This window comes from Carassius carassius, chromosome 16 (genome assembly GCF_963082965.1).
Source record: "Carassius carassius chromosome 16, fCarCar2.1, whole genome shotgun sequence".
In the NCBI taxonomy this organism is placed as follows: domain Eukaryota; kingdom Metazoa; phylum Chordata; class Actinopteri; order Cypriniformes; family Cyprinidae; genus Carassius; species Carassius carassius.
In genome coordinates this window covers 32,386,569-32,402,911 of record NC_081770.1, presented here as the reverse complement: position 1 = coordinate 32,402,911, position 16,343 = coordinate 32,386,569, and the positions used below count along the sequence as shown (strand labels likewise).

At 38.7% G+C, this 16,343-nt stretch overlaps 1 protein-coding gene across 1 annotated transcript in view; it reads left to right on the top strand.

The window, feature by feature from the left end:
• Positions 1 to 15,341, top strand: part of LOC132160142 (EGF-containing fibulin-like extracellular matrix protein 1) — a 21,476-nt gene extending 6,135 nt beyond the window's left edge. The window contains exons 5-9 of the mRNA XM_059569872.1: positions 10,455 to 10,574; positions 11,684 to 11,803; positions 12,653 to 12,776; positions 12,889 to 13,081; positions 14,928 to 15,341. Coding sequence (XP_059425855.1) covers positions 10,455 to 10,574; positions 11,684 to 11,803; positions 12,653 to 12,776; positions 12,889 to 13,081; positions 14,928 to 15,089 — 719 coding nt within the window. The 3' untranslated portion in view covers positions 15,090 to 15,341. The remainder of the gene's footprint in view (positions 1 to 10,454; positions 10,575 to 11,683; positions 11,804 to 12,652; positions 12,777 to 12,888; positions 13,082 to 14,927) is intronic.
• Positions 15,342 to 16,343: the final 1,002 nt, after the last annotated feature.

Sequence of the window (16,343 nt, the reverse complement as noted above, 5' to 3'; positions counted from 1 at the left end):
AACAACGTGGCACAGATGTGAAAATGATAACTGCATCGGGCTGAAACTAGCAAAAAACACTTGTGTTGTGTCGCCTTACGCCAAGTGTATGATAGGGCCCAAAGACTAAGGGCCAGTGCTTGTGCTCGTCAAATTACAGATATTTGCGCGATTTTTTTTTATCCCCAAAAAGCATATCTTAAACTATTTTGTACTAGAAATGGCTGCAATTTGTTGCTAGGAGGAAGGCACCACAGAGAACAGAGAGCACGTGGCTGAAAGGAGAGGATTTTTTTCCACACATAATTTATTTGGAACACAAGAAGAAAACAAAAATATTTGTCAAGCCGTGTTATTTTTTATTTGCTTCAGGAAATAAAAGACGACTTATAACCCTCAACTAGGAGCCACACAATACCAGATCTATCAAAATTTCTTGCAACTTCTAGCATTTTTTGGCCTCGATTTCTTTTAAACGTACTATGGCTTCTTTATTCTTCATTTGAGACTACTCTAATTTGCACTCCGCTTGGTAGCCTATACTGAATTGGTCAGTATTTAAATGAGATGGTGCGTCTGTGTTCTTTATTTCATACATTTTAAGTAAATCAGCTGCAGAAATATCCCCTCGCATCTGCGCTGTTTTTCGAATTTCTGCTCTCGTGCTAATTTGCCCTGTTTAGTAAAACTGTCCCGAAGACTAATAAAATTGCAACTGTAATTTTTTTGTTCTTTTTTTTGTATTCATGGTGGAAAGAAACAGGATTCCCAGATGCTAACTCAGAATTCAGCTAAAACAATTGTAAATCAGGATTGCTGTAAACTCAGAATTACAAGAAAAAAGTTAGAATAGCAAGATATAAACTTTTTTTCTCTAACAATTCTGAGTTTAAATATTGTACTTATTGAATTTACATCTTGCAAATTGTCAGACACAGACGGGAACACAGAGGTAGGTAAACATATATACAGTGTTTATTGTCACAGAGGATTCAGACACAGGTGAGGTAATAGGAAATATCTTGACACAAAGAAGAATGTGACTTAGCTCTGGTCATAATGTCTCTTGATAACAGGATCAGAAGAATGCACAGAGGAACTGACGAAGAACAGGAACAATAGGTATCCAGGGGAACAGCACAGGTAACGAGAGTACGGGTAAGTTCATGGAGATCTATGCGAGTTCAAACGAGGAGTGAGGGTATGTGAAAGTCCTTTTATGAGAGCCTGTTGATGATGAACAGGTGATCAGAATTACGGTGATTGCGAACGAGTAGGTGTGGCGTTTGGAGAGGGTGCAGGCTGTGACTCTGTGACAGTACCCCCTCCTCCACGGGCGGCTCCCAACGACCGGGCGGGATGTTGACGATGGGGTCTGCCACGACCCCGAGAAGCTGGACGATCAAGGTGTTCCTGATGGAATTCGGTAAGTAGAGTAGGGTCCAGTTCACCCAGCATCGCTCCTCTGGGCCGTAGTCTTCCCAGTCTACGAGGTATTCCAGCTGTGGACCTGGTCCTCTGGAGTTGAGGATGGGCCGTACCCGGTAGATGTTCTGAGTCTCATCGATGGTAGGAGGAGGAGGTACCACATCATCACCAGACTCTGTGGAGGGAGGAGACAAAGGGTCAGTGTGAGGTTTAAGTAATGAGACATGAAATGAATGTGAGATATGGTAGTTCGCAGAGAGGTTGAGTCTGTAGGTGACTTTGTTTAGCTGTCTCTCGATGGTGAATGGACCAATATACTGGGGACTCAGCTTACGGCAAGGCAGCCAGAGACGGATATCCCGGGTGGATGGCTAAACTTTCTGGCCAGGTTGGTTATGCAGAGTAGGATCTCTTCGGGCGTCGGCTTGTTCTTTGTTTCTCCGGACTGCCAATTGGAGATGCACGTGAACCGAGTCCCAGACCGCTCGCTTTGCTGGAACCAGTGGTTGACAGCTGGAACTTCAGAGGGCTCACCTGACCAGGGGAAGAGAGGTGGCTGATAGCCCAGGACACATTGGAATGGGGTGAGCCCAGTGGTGGTTTGACGGAGTGAATTCTGTGCATATTCTGCCCAGGGTAGGTATTGGCTCCAGCTGTCCTGGTTCTGGTGGCAGTACAGTCTCAGGAATCTCCCGACTTCCTGGATCTTACGTTCAGTCTGGCTGTTGGTTTGAGGATAGTATCCAGAGGAGAGACTGATGGACACCCCTAGAAGACGGAAGAAAGCTGTCCAGACACGTGAGATGAATTGGGGACCTCTATCCGAGACAATGTCTTCTGGGAGTCTGAAGTGGCAGAAAACTTGATGAAAGAGTGCCTCCGCCATCTGTAAAGCTGTAGGCAGATCCTTGAGGGGAATGAGTTTGCAGGATTTAGAGAATCGATCAACCATGACCAGGATGCTCGTGTATCCTTGGGATGGAGGAAGATCGGTCATAAAGTCCACTCCAATGTGCGTCCAGGGTCGCTCGGGGATGAGCAGAGGCACGAGTTTCCCTTCTGGAAGCTTCCTAGGGGTGTCAGCAACGGCACAGACTGAACATCCTTGCACATATCAAGAGACGTCCTGAGACATTGAGGGCCACCGGTAGCATTGTTTCAGGAGCGAGAGGGTCCTTCTCCTACCTGGGTGTACAGAGCCTGGTAATGTATGGGTTAAGTCCAAGAGGGGCTAACGATGAGTTGGGGGAACGTAGAGACGCCCCTCTGGACCTCCCGGCGGAGCAGGGTTTTGTAGATTCTCATTGATGATCTGTTGGTTGAGGGCCCACTGGATTGGACTAATAAGCATGGCTGGTGGGAGAATGGGTTCAGGAACAGCTTGGTAGAGGCGAGAAAGGGCATCCGCTCTGCAGTTCTTGTCACCTGATCTATAGGTGACCTTGAAATTAAATTGGGTGAAGAAGAGAGCCCATCGGGCCTGGCGATGATTCAAGGGTTTGGCTTCTCTGAGATACTCAAGATTGCAATGATCAGTAATGACTTGGAATTGTTGCTTGTCTCCCTCCAGCCAGTGTCTCCATTCCTCTAGATCTAATTTAATGGCTAGGAGCTCACGATTTGCCACATCGTAATTCTGCTCCACCGGGGATAACTTCTTAGAGTAGAAGGCACATGGATAGAGCCGTGGGGGGTCACCCTGCCTCTGAGAGAGGACCGTTCGGACCCCAGTTGCTGAGGCATCAACCTCCACCATGAACGGATGAACCAGGACCGGAGCGGATAGGAAGGCCTGTTTTAGTTGGGAGAAGGCTTCTCAGGCAGGTGTTGTCCATGATAGAGACTTGGGCCGGTTCTTGAGCATAGATGTGAGTGGAGCACTAAGAATACTCTACTTGTTAATGTAGCATCGGTAGAAGTTGGCAAAGCCCAAAAAGCATTGAAGTTCTTTCACGGTGTTGGGTAAGGGCCACTGCAGGATGGTTTTCACCTTCCTCTGGTCCATCTTGATACCATGCTGGTCGATGATGTAGCCTAAGAATTGGACAGTGGTGGTGTGAAATTCTAATTTTTCTAACTTTAGAAACAATTTATGTTCTCTGAGCTTTTGAAGGACTTGGATTACATGTCTCTCATGTTCTCTCATGTCACAGGAGCATATCAGGATATCGTCTATGTAGATGATGACAAAGCAATTCAAGTAAAGTGTGAAGTCTGCACAGTGAAACTTACTGCTCCACAAGAATTTATTCAAGCAACGTTTCGGCTCTCAGGTCTTCATCAGGCACAATATCAATGTGAAGTGAAGTCAACTTTAAATAGACACAGGTGATCACCTTAATTAGGCACACCAAAGAAATCATGTGACAAATACAAGTCATGTGACAAATAAAAGTCATGTATATTATGTGACAAATACAACTAATGTGACAAATACAAGCTATACATTTTTTTTTAGAATCACTATAAAAATGGCTTAATATCAAAATCCGCATTCAACCCTAAAGGTGACAGTTGTATTTAAGGTATAAATCCAAAAACATTCCCTCTGTAATAATTCCTTCACATAATCTCCTCCTCTTGAGGGTTTTGTTACCTTTTCTATAATAATATACTGCAAAACACTGACGTCATGGCCTACTTGTCTAAAATGAGACACTATAGGACTGTGTATATCTCCAGTTCGAATGTTGCTGCGATGTTCACTAATACGAGTGCGTAATTGTCTGAATGTTTTACCCACGTATGCAAGACCACAAGGACAACGAATTAGATAAATCACATGAGTGGAAGCGCAGGTAATGGTACCCTGTATTGCAATATCACGACCAATGTGTTGATGACTAAACGATTTACATTTGTGTGTAAAAGCACACTGGGCGCACTAACCACACCTATAATTAACTGGAGTAAGAGTTGGAATACCTTGTTTAATACGTGAAGGATATTCAGATTTAACAAGCAAGTCACAAGGATTGTTTTGACGTTTAAAGACTAATTTCGGATCATTTTTAAAGACACCTGATAATTTAGGATCACTCGAAATAATATGCAATTTCTTTTTCATAATCTGAAGCTCGTTGAAGTACAATCGCTCCACCCTTATCTGCATGACGCACTTTATCACCATATTGTCTTTACGATAAGTTATTGTATTTGTCACATGATTTCTATGGTGTGCCTAATTAAGGTGATCACCTGGGTCTATTTAAAGTTGACATCACTTCACATTGATATAGTGCCTGATGAAGACCTCAGGGTTGAAACGTTGCTTGAATAAATTCTTCTGGAGCAGTAATTTTCAGTGTGCAGACTTCACACTTCATTATTTGTCTATATCATTCAGTTGTCTTGCACCTGCTATTTGTATGTTTATGATGTGAACATTATATTTGTATTTTTGATTTTAAAGTGATTCAAGTACTCACGGAAGATCTCATTCATGTAATTCTGGAAGATGGACGGAGAGTTGGAAAGGCCATACGGTATAACTCTGTATTCGTAGTGTCCTGACGGGGTTATGAAAGCAGTCTTCATTTCCTTGCCTTTTCTAATACGGATGAGATTGTAGGCGCTTCGGAGATCAAGCTTAGAGAAATGTGAGCGCTCCACTGCTGCTGGGACCAGAGGAAGGGGATAACTGAATTTTATTTATATATACTTTTTTTTCAGATGACGGTAGTCAATGCACTGCCTCAAGCCTCCATCCTTCTTGGCCAAGAACCGCTTGCTGAACACATCCTGGACACCTGGTACACTGGTGGGATTTCCACTTTCACATTGGTCTCCGGAGTTTACACAGATGAGGACAGAACAGGAAGATGAACAGAGGTTGCGGGTATTCTAGGTTGGGGCTTTCTTGGACGAGTAATACACTTCTCAAAACATCCATCACTCCATTTTAGAATTTCGCCGGTTGTCCGTTTGATGTGCGACTGGAGGGCATTTAACCAGGGGTGTCCAAGGGTGATGTCCACGGTTGACTCCTCCAGCACCATGAATGTGATGTCCACCTTATGCAGGCTGCCAATGTGGAGGGATGGTGTGGGGGAGTAATAGCGGACACGACCTCTACCCAGCGGCTTTCCCTGGATAGTGAGTATTCTCAGGTCGACTGAGCATCTCTTCCGACAAACTATTTAGCTCTTGGAAGATTTGGGTGCTAATGAAGTTCCCAGCTCCCAATTGGAGTGTACTCACCGCTGAGTGTGGAGGTCGGACCGGGCAGTTGGAAATCACGTGTCCTTCTCCCCCACAATAAAGACTGGGCAATTATTCATCCGTCGTTGACGCTCCGTGTTGGTAAGATGGTTTGAGTCAACCTGCATAGGTTCAGGTTAGGGAGCAGCGACAGATGTTACAGCAGGCAGAGGATTGACATCTGACATGTTTCACAATTCGATTAAAACCAGAATTCTGAGATATAAACTTGTATTTGTGAGACATAAACTCGGAATTACCAGATATAAACTCAGAATTGCGAGATATAACCTAAGAATCATGAGATATAAACTCGGAATTGTGAGACATAAACTCAGAATTGCAACACATTTACTCAAAATCGTGATACATACACTCAGAATTGCGAGACGTTTACTCGGAAACATGAGACATAAACTCAGAATTGCAACACATTTACTCAGAATCGTGAGACAAATTCAGAATTGCGACACTCTTACTCGAAATCGTGAGACAGAATTTTGACACTTGGAATCGTGAGACATAAACTCAGAATTGCAACACATTAACTCGGAATCATGAAACAAATTCAGAATTGCGAGACATTTACTTGAAATCATGAGACATACATTTAGAACTGTGAGACATTTACTTGAAATCATGAGACATACACTCAGGATTGTGACACACTTACTTGAAATCGTGAGACATAAACTCAGAATTGCGACAAATTAACTCGGAATCGTGAGACATACACTCAGAATTGTAAGACATTTACACGGAATCGTGAGACATACACTCAGAATTGTGAGACATTTACATGGAATCGTGAGACATACTCTCAGAATTGCGAGACATTTACTCGAAATCGTGAGATATACATTCAGAATTGCGAGAAATTTAAACGGAATCGTGAGACATACACTCAGAATTGTGAGACATTTACTCAAAATTGTGAGATAAACATTCAGAATTGCGAGACATTTACTCCAAATCATGAGACATGCACTCAGAATTGCGAGACATTTACTTGAAATTGTGAGACATACACTCAGAATTGCGAGACATTTACTCGAAATCATGAGACATACACTCAGAATTGTGAGACATTTACTCGAAATCGTGAGACATGCACTCAGAATTGAGAGACATTTACTTGAAATTGTGAGACATACACTCAGAATTGCGAGACATTTACACGGAATAGTGACACAAATTCAGAATTGCGAGACATTTACTCAAAATCGTAAGACATACACTCAGAATTGCGACACATTTAATCGGAATCGTGAGACATAAACTCAGAATTGTGACACATTTACTCAAAATCGTAAGACATCACTCAGAATTGAGACATTTACACGGAATCGTGAGACATCACTCAGAATTGTGAGACATTTACACGGAATCGTGAGACATACACTCAGAATTGTAAGACATTTACACGGAATCGTGAGACATTTACATGGAATCGTGAGACATACACTCAGAATTGAGACATTTACAAGGAATCGTGAGACATACACTCAGAATTGTGAGACATTTACATGGAATTGTGAGACATACACCCAGAATTGAGACATTTACACGGAATCGTGAGACATCACTCAGAATTGTGAGACATTTACACGGAATCGTGAGACATAAACTCAGAATTGTGAGACATTTACTCAAAATCGTGAGACATACACTCAGAATTGTAAGACATTTACACTGAATCGTAAGACATACACTCAGAATTGTGAAACATTTACACGGAATCGTGAGACATAAACTCAGAATTGTAATGCATTTACACGGAATCGTAAGACATACACTCAGAATTGTGAGACATTTACACGGAATCGTGAGACATACACTCAGAATTGTGAGACATTTACACGGAATCGTGAGACATAAACCTCAGAATTGTGAGACATTTACTCGAAATCGTGAGACATACACTCAGAATTGAGACATTTACTCGGAATCGTGAGACATCACTCAGAATTGTGAGAAATTTACACGGAATCGTGAGACATAAACTCAGAATTGTGAGACATTTACACGGAATCGTGAGACATAAACTCAGAATTGTGAGACATTTACACGGAATCGTGAGACATAAACTCAGAATTGTGAGACATTTACACGGAATCGTGAGACATAAACTCAGAATTGTGAGACATTTACACGGAATCGTGAGACATAAACCTCAGAATTGTGAGACATTTACTCGAAATCGTGAGACATACACTTAGAATTGTAAGACATTTACACGGAATCGTGAGACATACACTCAGAATTGAGACATTTACTCGGAATCGTGAGACATCACTCAGAATTGTGAGACATTTACACGGAATCGTGAGACATAAACTCAGAATTGTGAGACATTTACACGGAATCGTGAGACATACACTCAGAATTGTGAGACATTTACTAGAAATCGTGAGACATAAACTCAGAATTGCGACACATTTACTCAGAATTGTAAGACATACACATTCAGAATTGCAAATACACATTCAAAACTCCTCCAACCTGACTATTTGCTCACAATTGTGAGATGTAGTTGTGAGATAAAACGTCACAATTACTCAAGCTTTTTATGCCACGTTGGAAACTAGCTTCCATAGTACCCTGTTTTGTGAGAAAAAGTGGGCTTCCTTAAATTCAAAATGGCAAAAAATAAATGAATAAATAATAATTTTGCAAAGAAACACACACATTCAAAGAAACAGATGAATTTAGATTCTAGGAACAAAAATGAATTATAGCACCACATTGTGTCCAATTCTCACAAAAATTTTGTACATAGCTATGAGAATAAATTTAAATGCTGATTCGCACACACTATTCACAAGAATGAGTGGAATGTGTATATGCGAAGTTTAGTTTGTGTCTAGATGATACACTCAAAATTTTGTGGCCCAGTTCTTTAGTAGCAAAAATGTAAATTTGCTTTTTAGCCTACAGCTTTTAGGCTTCCAGCACCTGAAATATTAGCTTAATAAATGTTGTTAGCAAAATATTATTATTGTCAACGTACACAGTTCATTCTGAGAGGCAATATTTAAAATACTGGACGGAAGATGATCTCTCTGTGTAGAATGTTTAGTTAACAAGCTAACAAGCCAAACACTGACCCCTTGGGAAGTTATTATGTCATTCTTTGGAATGTCATTGTATCTTTTCAAAGGATGCAGTGCCAGAAATCGGCTTCCTCTTGGGTATGTCTTCTTCTATCTGGTGAATAAAACAATTTGTGTGTGTGTGCTAATGGTGGTAATTCTTTCCCAACTTGATAGAGGGCCCAGTCATGTTACAGCACGCAGAATCCCTGTGCTAGAACCAAACAATTTAGATTGCATAAACCATTCACGATGAGACTGAAAGACAAGAATTGCAAAGACATGCCAACTAACATGTCATCCAACAAGAATAAAACATTTGTTTCCCAATCTTAAATCATTTTATTAGATACTACGAGCAATAATTTTTACTGATTCTGTTTGCTGTAATACTTGCTAATGGATTCCACTGCTGCTAAAAGGCTCAGGAAAGATCAGTGACTTTTTAAAAATGTTAATAAGCATTGAAGCAGTTTGTTAAAAAATAAAATCAATCAATAAAAAATATTATTGTATTACTATATAATTCAAGAATGTAATGTGTATAATTATTATTTTAATTATTAATAATATTTATTATTATTTTGCCATTACCCTCACTTTTTTTTTCCTGTTTTTTTTTTTTTTTTTTTTTTTTTTACCAAAAGTACTCGATGCATCAACCTGGTATAAATAAACAAGTGTGAAGTGCAAACTATTGTATTCTGATTTAAGCCATTGTTGTGTGCAATATTAGACATTCAGTAAATGGACTGCTGGTCGGTTCGCACACATGTTCTTGGAGACTAACCTTGGGACAAATGGCCCTTCAGCTACTATACTTTTTGTTATAATACAGCTACCAGAGTTAATGTGGTTTTGTTTGAGGAAGTATGGGTCAGGACATGTATCTATCAGCCCATTAAAATGAGTCAACAATTAGCTCGGGCCTCTTCCCGCAAAAGAGAGTCAGCCTTCCTGCAATGTTTACATATTTTCGGCCAGTGTATTTCAGAAGTGCCTTGGCAGTGATTCCTCTGGAATCTAACAACAGTTTGCTGGAATCAAATCACCATCATGTGGATGATCACAGACTCCAGGTGTGTCTCTCTCAAAGAGGTGGGCAAGAAAAAAGCATGTTTTTCCTCTGAACTCTTGCCCGCGATTCCTTGCCTCATTTTTTCCAGCCAGATTGGCTAACTGCAGCACTGAACCCCCTGAAAGGGCCCAAACGCCGGTCAGCAAAGCTTTGGAAACACTCGGCAAGAGGCCTCTCGGGGGTCTTCGGATCTGTTGCGTTGACATTATTCTCCCATTAATGCCTCAAATAGGTCACTTAGGAACCTAGGAAGAATCGGCCTTGTTTGGATGAGGAGGTTTTGCACTCACACGTGTTGCACATCCAATAGTCTGTATATGAAATAACAGAAAACTTGCCTATTCTTAGGCATTTGTATACAGTTACTTGACCAAACCTGGCAGATAAGCGCAGACCACCCATGACGGCCCTCACAGTGTGAAAGGACACTTTCTGGACTCCAGAACGGAGCTGGAAACCTCGCCGGACACACCAAAGAATGATTAGGAGTGCAGAAAAGATGTGTGTTTTGGAATATGCTACCTGTTGTTTTAAATAAGTGCCATTATTAGTGTTATATTTAAGGGACTCAATGAAATGGGCAATTGGCATTGACCAGTTATTTTGTTTATTACTCATGCACTCTGATTTTTTATTTCATCGTCTATCATTAATGTTCAATTGTGTGTTTTTTACAGATGTGAATGAATGTCTAACTGCAAACCCTTGCCAACATCAGTGCTACAATCTGATTGGCTCTTTCCTCTGCCAATGTGAAGTCGGATATGAACTGGCTTCAGACTCAGTCTCCTGCCAAGGTTATTATTATTTTTTTCATTTTAAATAATTTTTATTTTATTTGAACGTACATAATATAATTAGAATATTCCTAGTATGGTTAGAATATTCCACATTACCTAGTATCAAATTACATTTGATGTGCATGTAAACAATAATGTATGGACAGATAACACTATCCTGTTGTAGCCAATCAGATCAATATAATCGTAATCAAACAGTATTTCAATGTGATAATGGTACATTGTTATCTTCTCGTCTGTGTGGATATTATGCTTTGATTACTTCTAGTAACTTGCATATTGCATGCCATCCAATGGCAATGTTATCTTAGCAGGCTAATCTGTTAGCATGCTATCCTTAGGCAAACTGAAACAAAGATAAACACTACATTTTATGTAGGTTTAATTATATAATGTGTATATTTGGTTATATAAAAGACATTCAAAAGACATTAAGTGAGGTACTTTGATAGGCTATTTAAATGGTCTTTTACAGGCTACTGAACACAAAGTATTTGCACACTTAAGCCACTCTTAAAAACATCTCAATGTCTTTGCATTTGATGATTAAAGATATATTAAATATATCTGTGGCATTTGTTTAAAAGGAAGATACCAAGAACACTTTTTCAATTGAAAACAAAGCAAAACTCCACCTTAATACCAAGAGTTTACACCAATAATGATAACTAGTCCAAACCAAAGGATGATAACTTTCTGATAACAATTTTGTCATCTGCCACTTCAGATGCTCACTTGGATTCAGATTCACTGTCGATGTTTATTGCTCAGCAGCTGGAAATAAACTGATCTGAAAGTGACTTTATCTAGATTGTTCCTCTGTGTTGTCATCACTGTGGTTTGGAGCTTGCTGTTAGAATTAGAATGATTATGAAACGTATAGATATAGTCATCATCCTTGGTGTAAATGACTATAGATATACTGTTTTAGATGAAGACTTCAAGCATGTGGACACTTTCTGGTTGTCCTATGTTAGTACAGCGTTGTATAAAAATATGTCATTTTTATCAGTGGTAATCAAGATTAGTTCCACAAATATTAAATTGACAGTAAGCACAGTAATGAGCAATATTATGTCAATATTATTCTCATCCATGTTTTCCAGATATCAATGAGTGTGAATTCTCAAATTACATGTGCCAGTTCCAGTGTGTGAATCAGCCCGGCGGATACCAGTGTGTGTGTCCTGACGGATACCAGCTCCAAGGGACGCGGATGTGCCAAGGTACATTCCAGTTTCTGCCCGGCTCCTGAAGTGGCTTCAGAAGATAGTCATTGACCTTTTTTATTGTATGGTGTAACAGACTGTTTCCTGTACATATGACTTTAAACTCTTGAAACTTGAATCTTTTTCCAAGCTGTTAAAGGGATAGTTCTGTCATTAATTACTCTCCCTCATGTCGATCCAAACCCGTAAGACCTTCGTTTATCTTCAGAAAATACATTACGATATTTTTGATGAATTCCGAGAGCTCGAAAGGATATTACCACGATCAAGACTCAGAAATGTAGCAAGGAGATCGTTAAAATAATTCACGTGACATCAGGGGTTCAATCGTAAATTTACAAAGCTACAAGAATAGTTTTTGTGTGCAAAGAAACCACAAATAATTACTTTATTCTACATTTCGACATCCTTTAGTGCCATTTTGGAGAGTATCACATACGTAAACAACATATGCGGATACGTTGTTGAACTTCAGATCAATGCGCAAACAGCATATGTTGTTTACGTATGTTATACTAGTGTGACGTGGAGGAGACTAAATGTTAAATAAAGTCATTATTTTTGTTTTCTTTGTGCACAAAAATGATTCTTGTAGCTTTTGTAAAATTAAGGTTGAACCACTGATGTCACATGGACAATTTTAACAATGTCCTTGCTATGTTTCATAGCCTTGATCGGGTAAGCATCCTTGCTGTCTATGGGAGGGTCAGAGAGCTCTCGGATTTCATCAAAAATATCTTAATTTGGGTTTCAAAGGTGAACGAAGGTCTTATGGGTTTGGAACGACATGAAGGGGAGTAATTAATGACAGAATGTTCATTTTGGGGTGAACTATCCCTTTAATAGATATAAACGAGTGTGAAACAGCACAGAACTGCAGAGAAGATGAAATGTGTTGGAATTACTATGGAGGATTCCGTTGCTATCCCAGAAACCCCTGCCGTGAGCCATATGTCAAAACAGGCGAAGGGTGCGTCTTATCTCCTCATATAATCATACCTTGTGTCCCGAAAAAAAAAAAAAAAGTTTTTTTATTTGATCCACAAATCTGTTTCACAGACTGTTTACCTCTCTATCAACAGACGCTGTAGGTGCCAGTCACCAAATGTTTGCAGAGGAATGCCGCCTGTCATTGTCTATAAGTACATGAGCATCTTTTCCGAACGCACAGTGCCTGCGGATATCTTCCAGATTCAAGCTACCAGTGTCTACCCCAACATGGTAAACACCTTCACCATCAAATCTGGCAACGAGGGAGGAGAATTCTACCTGAGGGTAAGATCTGGGATTACAGCCTTGCAATTAGTTAGTTATTTTTACTAGCATTGGGTGCAATGCATAACTTAAAAGTAAAGTAAGGGATTACTCTTTAGTTTTTCTGTAATTTAATTAAACATTGTATAAACTAGAGAAATAGTCTCTATAAAACAATTGTGGATTAAACATCAAAGTTTAACATCTAATGTAAAAATGTCTTAATGTAACCTTCTCCCTTTAAATACTTTGGTCAGTTCAAGAATAATTCATGCAATTTTATATTATTTATTTGAAAGAATTAAAATGTAATGTCTATCCTTGTATTGTTGGTTAACAGGTTTTAGATATACAGGATCTAGAAAGTAAATTAATAAGAAATGCAATACTTTTTTAGAAAGAGTATTAGTACAGCAATTTAATTACACTGCAGAAAATTGTATTAGCTAGTAATGAATTACCTTTTTTTTTTTTACTTACTGTACTCAGCACTGAGTTGTTACTAACCATAAACCTAACACTTTAAGTTCTATGTTATTTCAATATTGTTACAGTTTGGATGCATAACTTATTAAACACAGTAGATTGCTTATATTTTAGACATATTACATTCAAGCATTAATAATTAATTAGCACATTATAGTTGAATAGTTCATGACCAAAGACATTTCTCTTCCAAAATTTGTGCCAACCTTGTCATAAAGTGCTTTGTGGTTAAATGTCACAGGGCTGAAAAGCAACACAAAATAAGTATAATAACAGTTTCATATTTAATGTTCATGTGCTTTTTGCCAAGAAAATATTAGTGTTTTGTAAAGGACTATTATATTCCTATTATAAACCAACTATTGATATTGACAAAATAACTATATATAGTTAAAAATATATAATGAATACCCAATATTGTTTAATGAGCGATACTTGCTTTTAAACTATTTAAACCAATGGACTTCCTCTACCAAAAACATGTTCTGTTGTCCACCTTACATTTAAAGAGTTTAAGGGTTGAATGTTACAAGACTGAAGATGCGAAAAGAACTAATAAACACCTCAGCTAGCAAATACCATTGCATAACACTAGATTACAGTCATTCTTATACTTTTGCCATTCTGGAGTTGAACTATTGAGATTGAAAATATAACTACAATGTAAACATGAAAAACTGACAAAAACTGTAAGATACAGCCTACTTACTTTTGTTTGAACCGCTCACATTTCTCATTTAAAACCGGTTAAGCTTCAGCCCTGTTACACTTAAAATATATGGGGTTGAATGTTACTAGATTGTAGATTAGTGCACAAAATCTGATTATTATTTACAATCAGTATTCTTGTGTTTTTTGTCAAGGCTCTGAACAATTGAGTTTCTCAATTTAACTAAACATAATAAAAAACTGATAGAGACTTTAAAAGTTACTCACCTGTGTTGCAACCCATGATATCTATTTTGCAAAAAAAAAAAAATTGTGCAAACCCTGTTACATTTCAAATATTTAGGGTTAAAGATCAGTGCAAAAATCTCTTGTAACCTCCTTAACTGGCACAGCACAACACCAGCTTATTTAGAGTTAGCATTCTTCTGCTTTCTGCCAAGAAAAATGTTTTTTTCTGTAAAAGAGTGATCACTATTACTTTCCCATAACAGTTGAACAATTGAGTATGGCAATATAACTGTAAACAATACGCTAGATAGCCTTGTACAATAGAGAATGTAAGAGATACTTAGTTGTGTCTGAACCCATGACATTCTTTTCCCAAAACAGGTTCGGCATCAACCCTGTTACTTTTTATAATGCATCACTGTGATTTATAACAGTGTCTCGTGGTGAAGCCTCTTCAGTGATTGGCTATTTCTTTGTCTTTCAGCGCTCCAGTAATGTAAGTGCCATGTTGGTGATGACCAAACCCTTGACTGGACCTAGAGAGCATGTTGTGGACCTGGAGATGGTTACCCAGAGTAATGTCTTGAGCTACCGTTCCAGCTCACTGCTGAGACTCACCATTATTGTGGGTCCGTACCCTTTCTAAATCATCTAGATCGACCGAAGCAGCACCTTGGTTTTATGTGTGTACTGCAGCTTACAATGTTTAAAATGTTCAACACAGCATGGCTACCTGGTTGTAGTCCAGATCAATGTTCCTTAACTGGTTGGCTGAGACACAAACATGCGTCAAAAACCAGTTCCAAATCAACCAATAGATATAAATGTCAGATTTTTTAAGATTTATGAGTTCACGTTTGTTTGATGAATCTTTTGTATAATAAATTTTGATACTGTGTTGGGTTGCCATTTAATGTCCTTTGTAAAATGTAGGTCTTGAAACAAAACTGGATGAGAACCACTGGTCTAGATAGTTGCATATTCACTGGGTTTCAAACAGGAATTGGTTTATTAATCATAAAATGTTGGTTGTCTGGTTTACTGAAGTTTTCAAGTAACTTGTACTTTGGAAAATGGAAAGACAAGGTCAGAGAGGGTGACATGAAGACCAAGAAATGTCTGAAAAACAACACAGCTGGATACCAGAAGGAAACATGGCTGCTCAAGTTTCATTCTGAGAAGCACTTACAGGTTATTCTTTGTCTTGGTAGCAAGAGGTTTGCAAGATTCAGCATGCATGTCAGACTTTTAAATGGATAGATCATCCAAAAAGCGGGTCCATTATTATTAACTTATCTTATGTTGTTGTAAACTCATATGAATTTCTTTCTGTAAAACACATAAGGTGAAGTTTAACAAAATGTAATGTTGCTCGTTTCCACAGAATAAACATCAATGGAAGAAAAAACTCTGTGGAGCTCCAAAAATGCCAAAACACCATAAAAATAGTGCATACGACTCTACAGCTGCATAGTAAATCTTACCAACAGACAAAAAAGGTTATTCACTCAATACTCCCTTCTATCACAACGCTCAAATCTTTCACATGTCTTCAAATTGGTGTAACTATTGGTAACGACTAATTCAGTGACCACCAACCATAAATTTTGGTCTGTTAGGGACCAATTATGAAGAACGCAATTTTACAGGAAGTGGAATAGGAAAAATGCAAGGTCCTGCAATTTTAAAAATTTGAATGTCTTCCACTTGTACACTGTTTTTTTTTCACAGTGCACAAGATGTTGCAAAATACACAAGCGCAATGGTCAAAGATGTCTGTTTCACACATGTTCGCATAGCAAACCAATGGAAAATCAGCACACTGGAATTCAAAAACACATTCTGTGTGAATATACTGTGGCTTCAAAAATTACTTTTATCTTGTTTTTATTTAATTAAT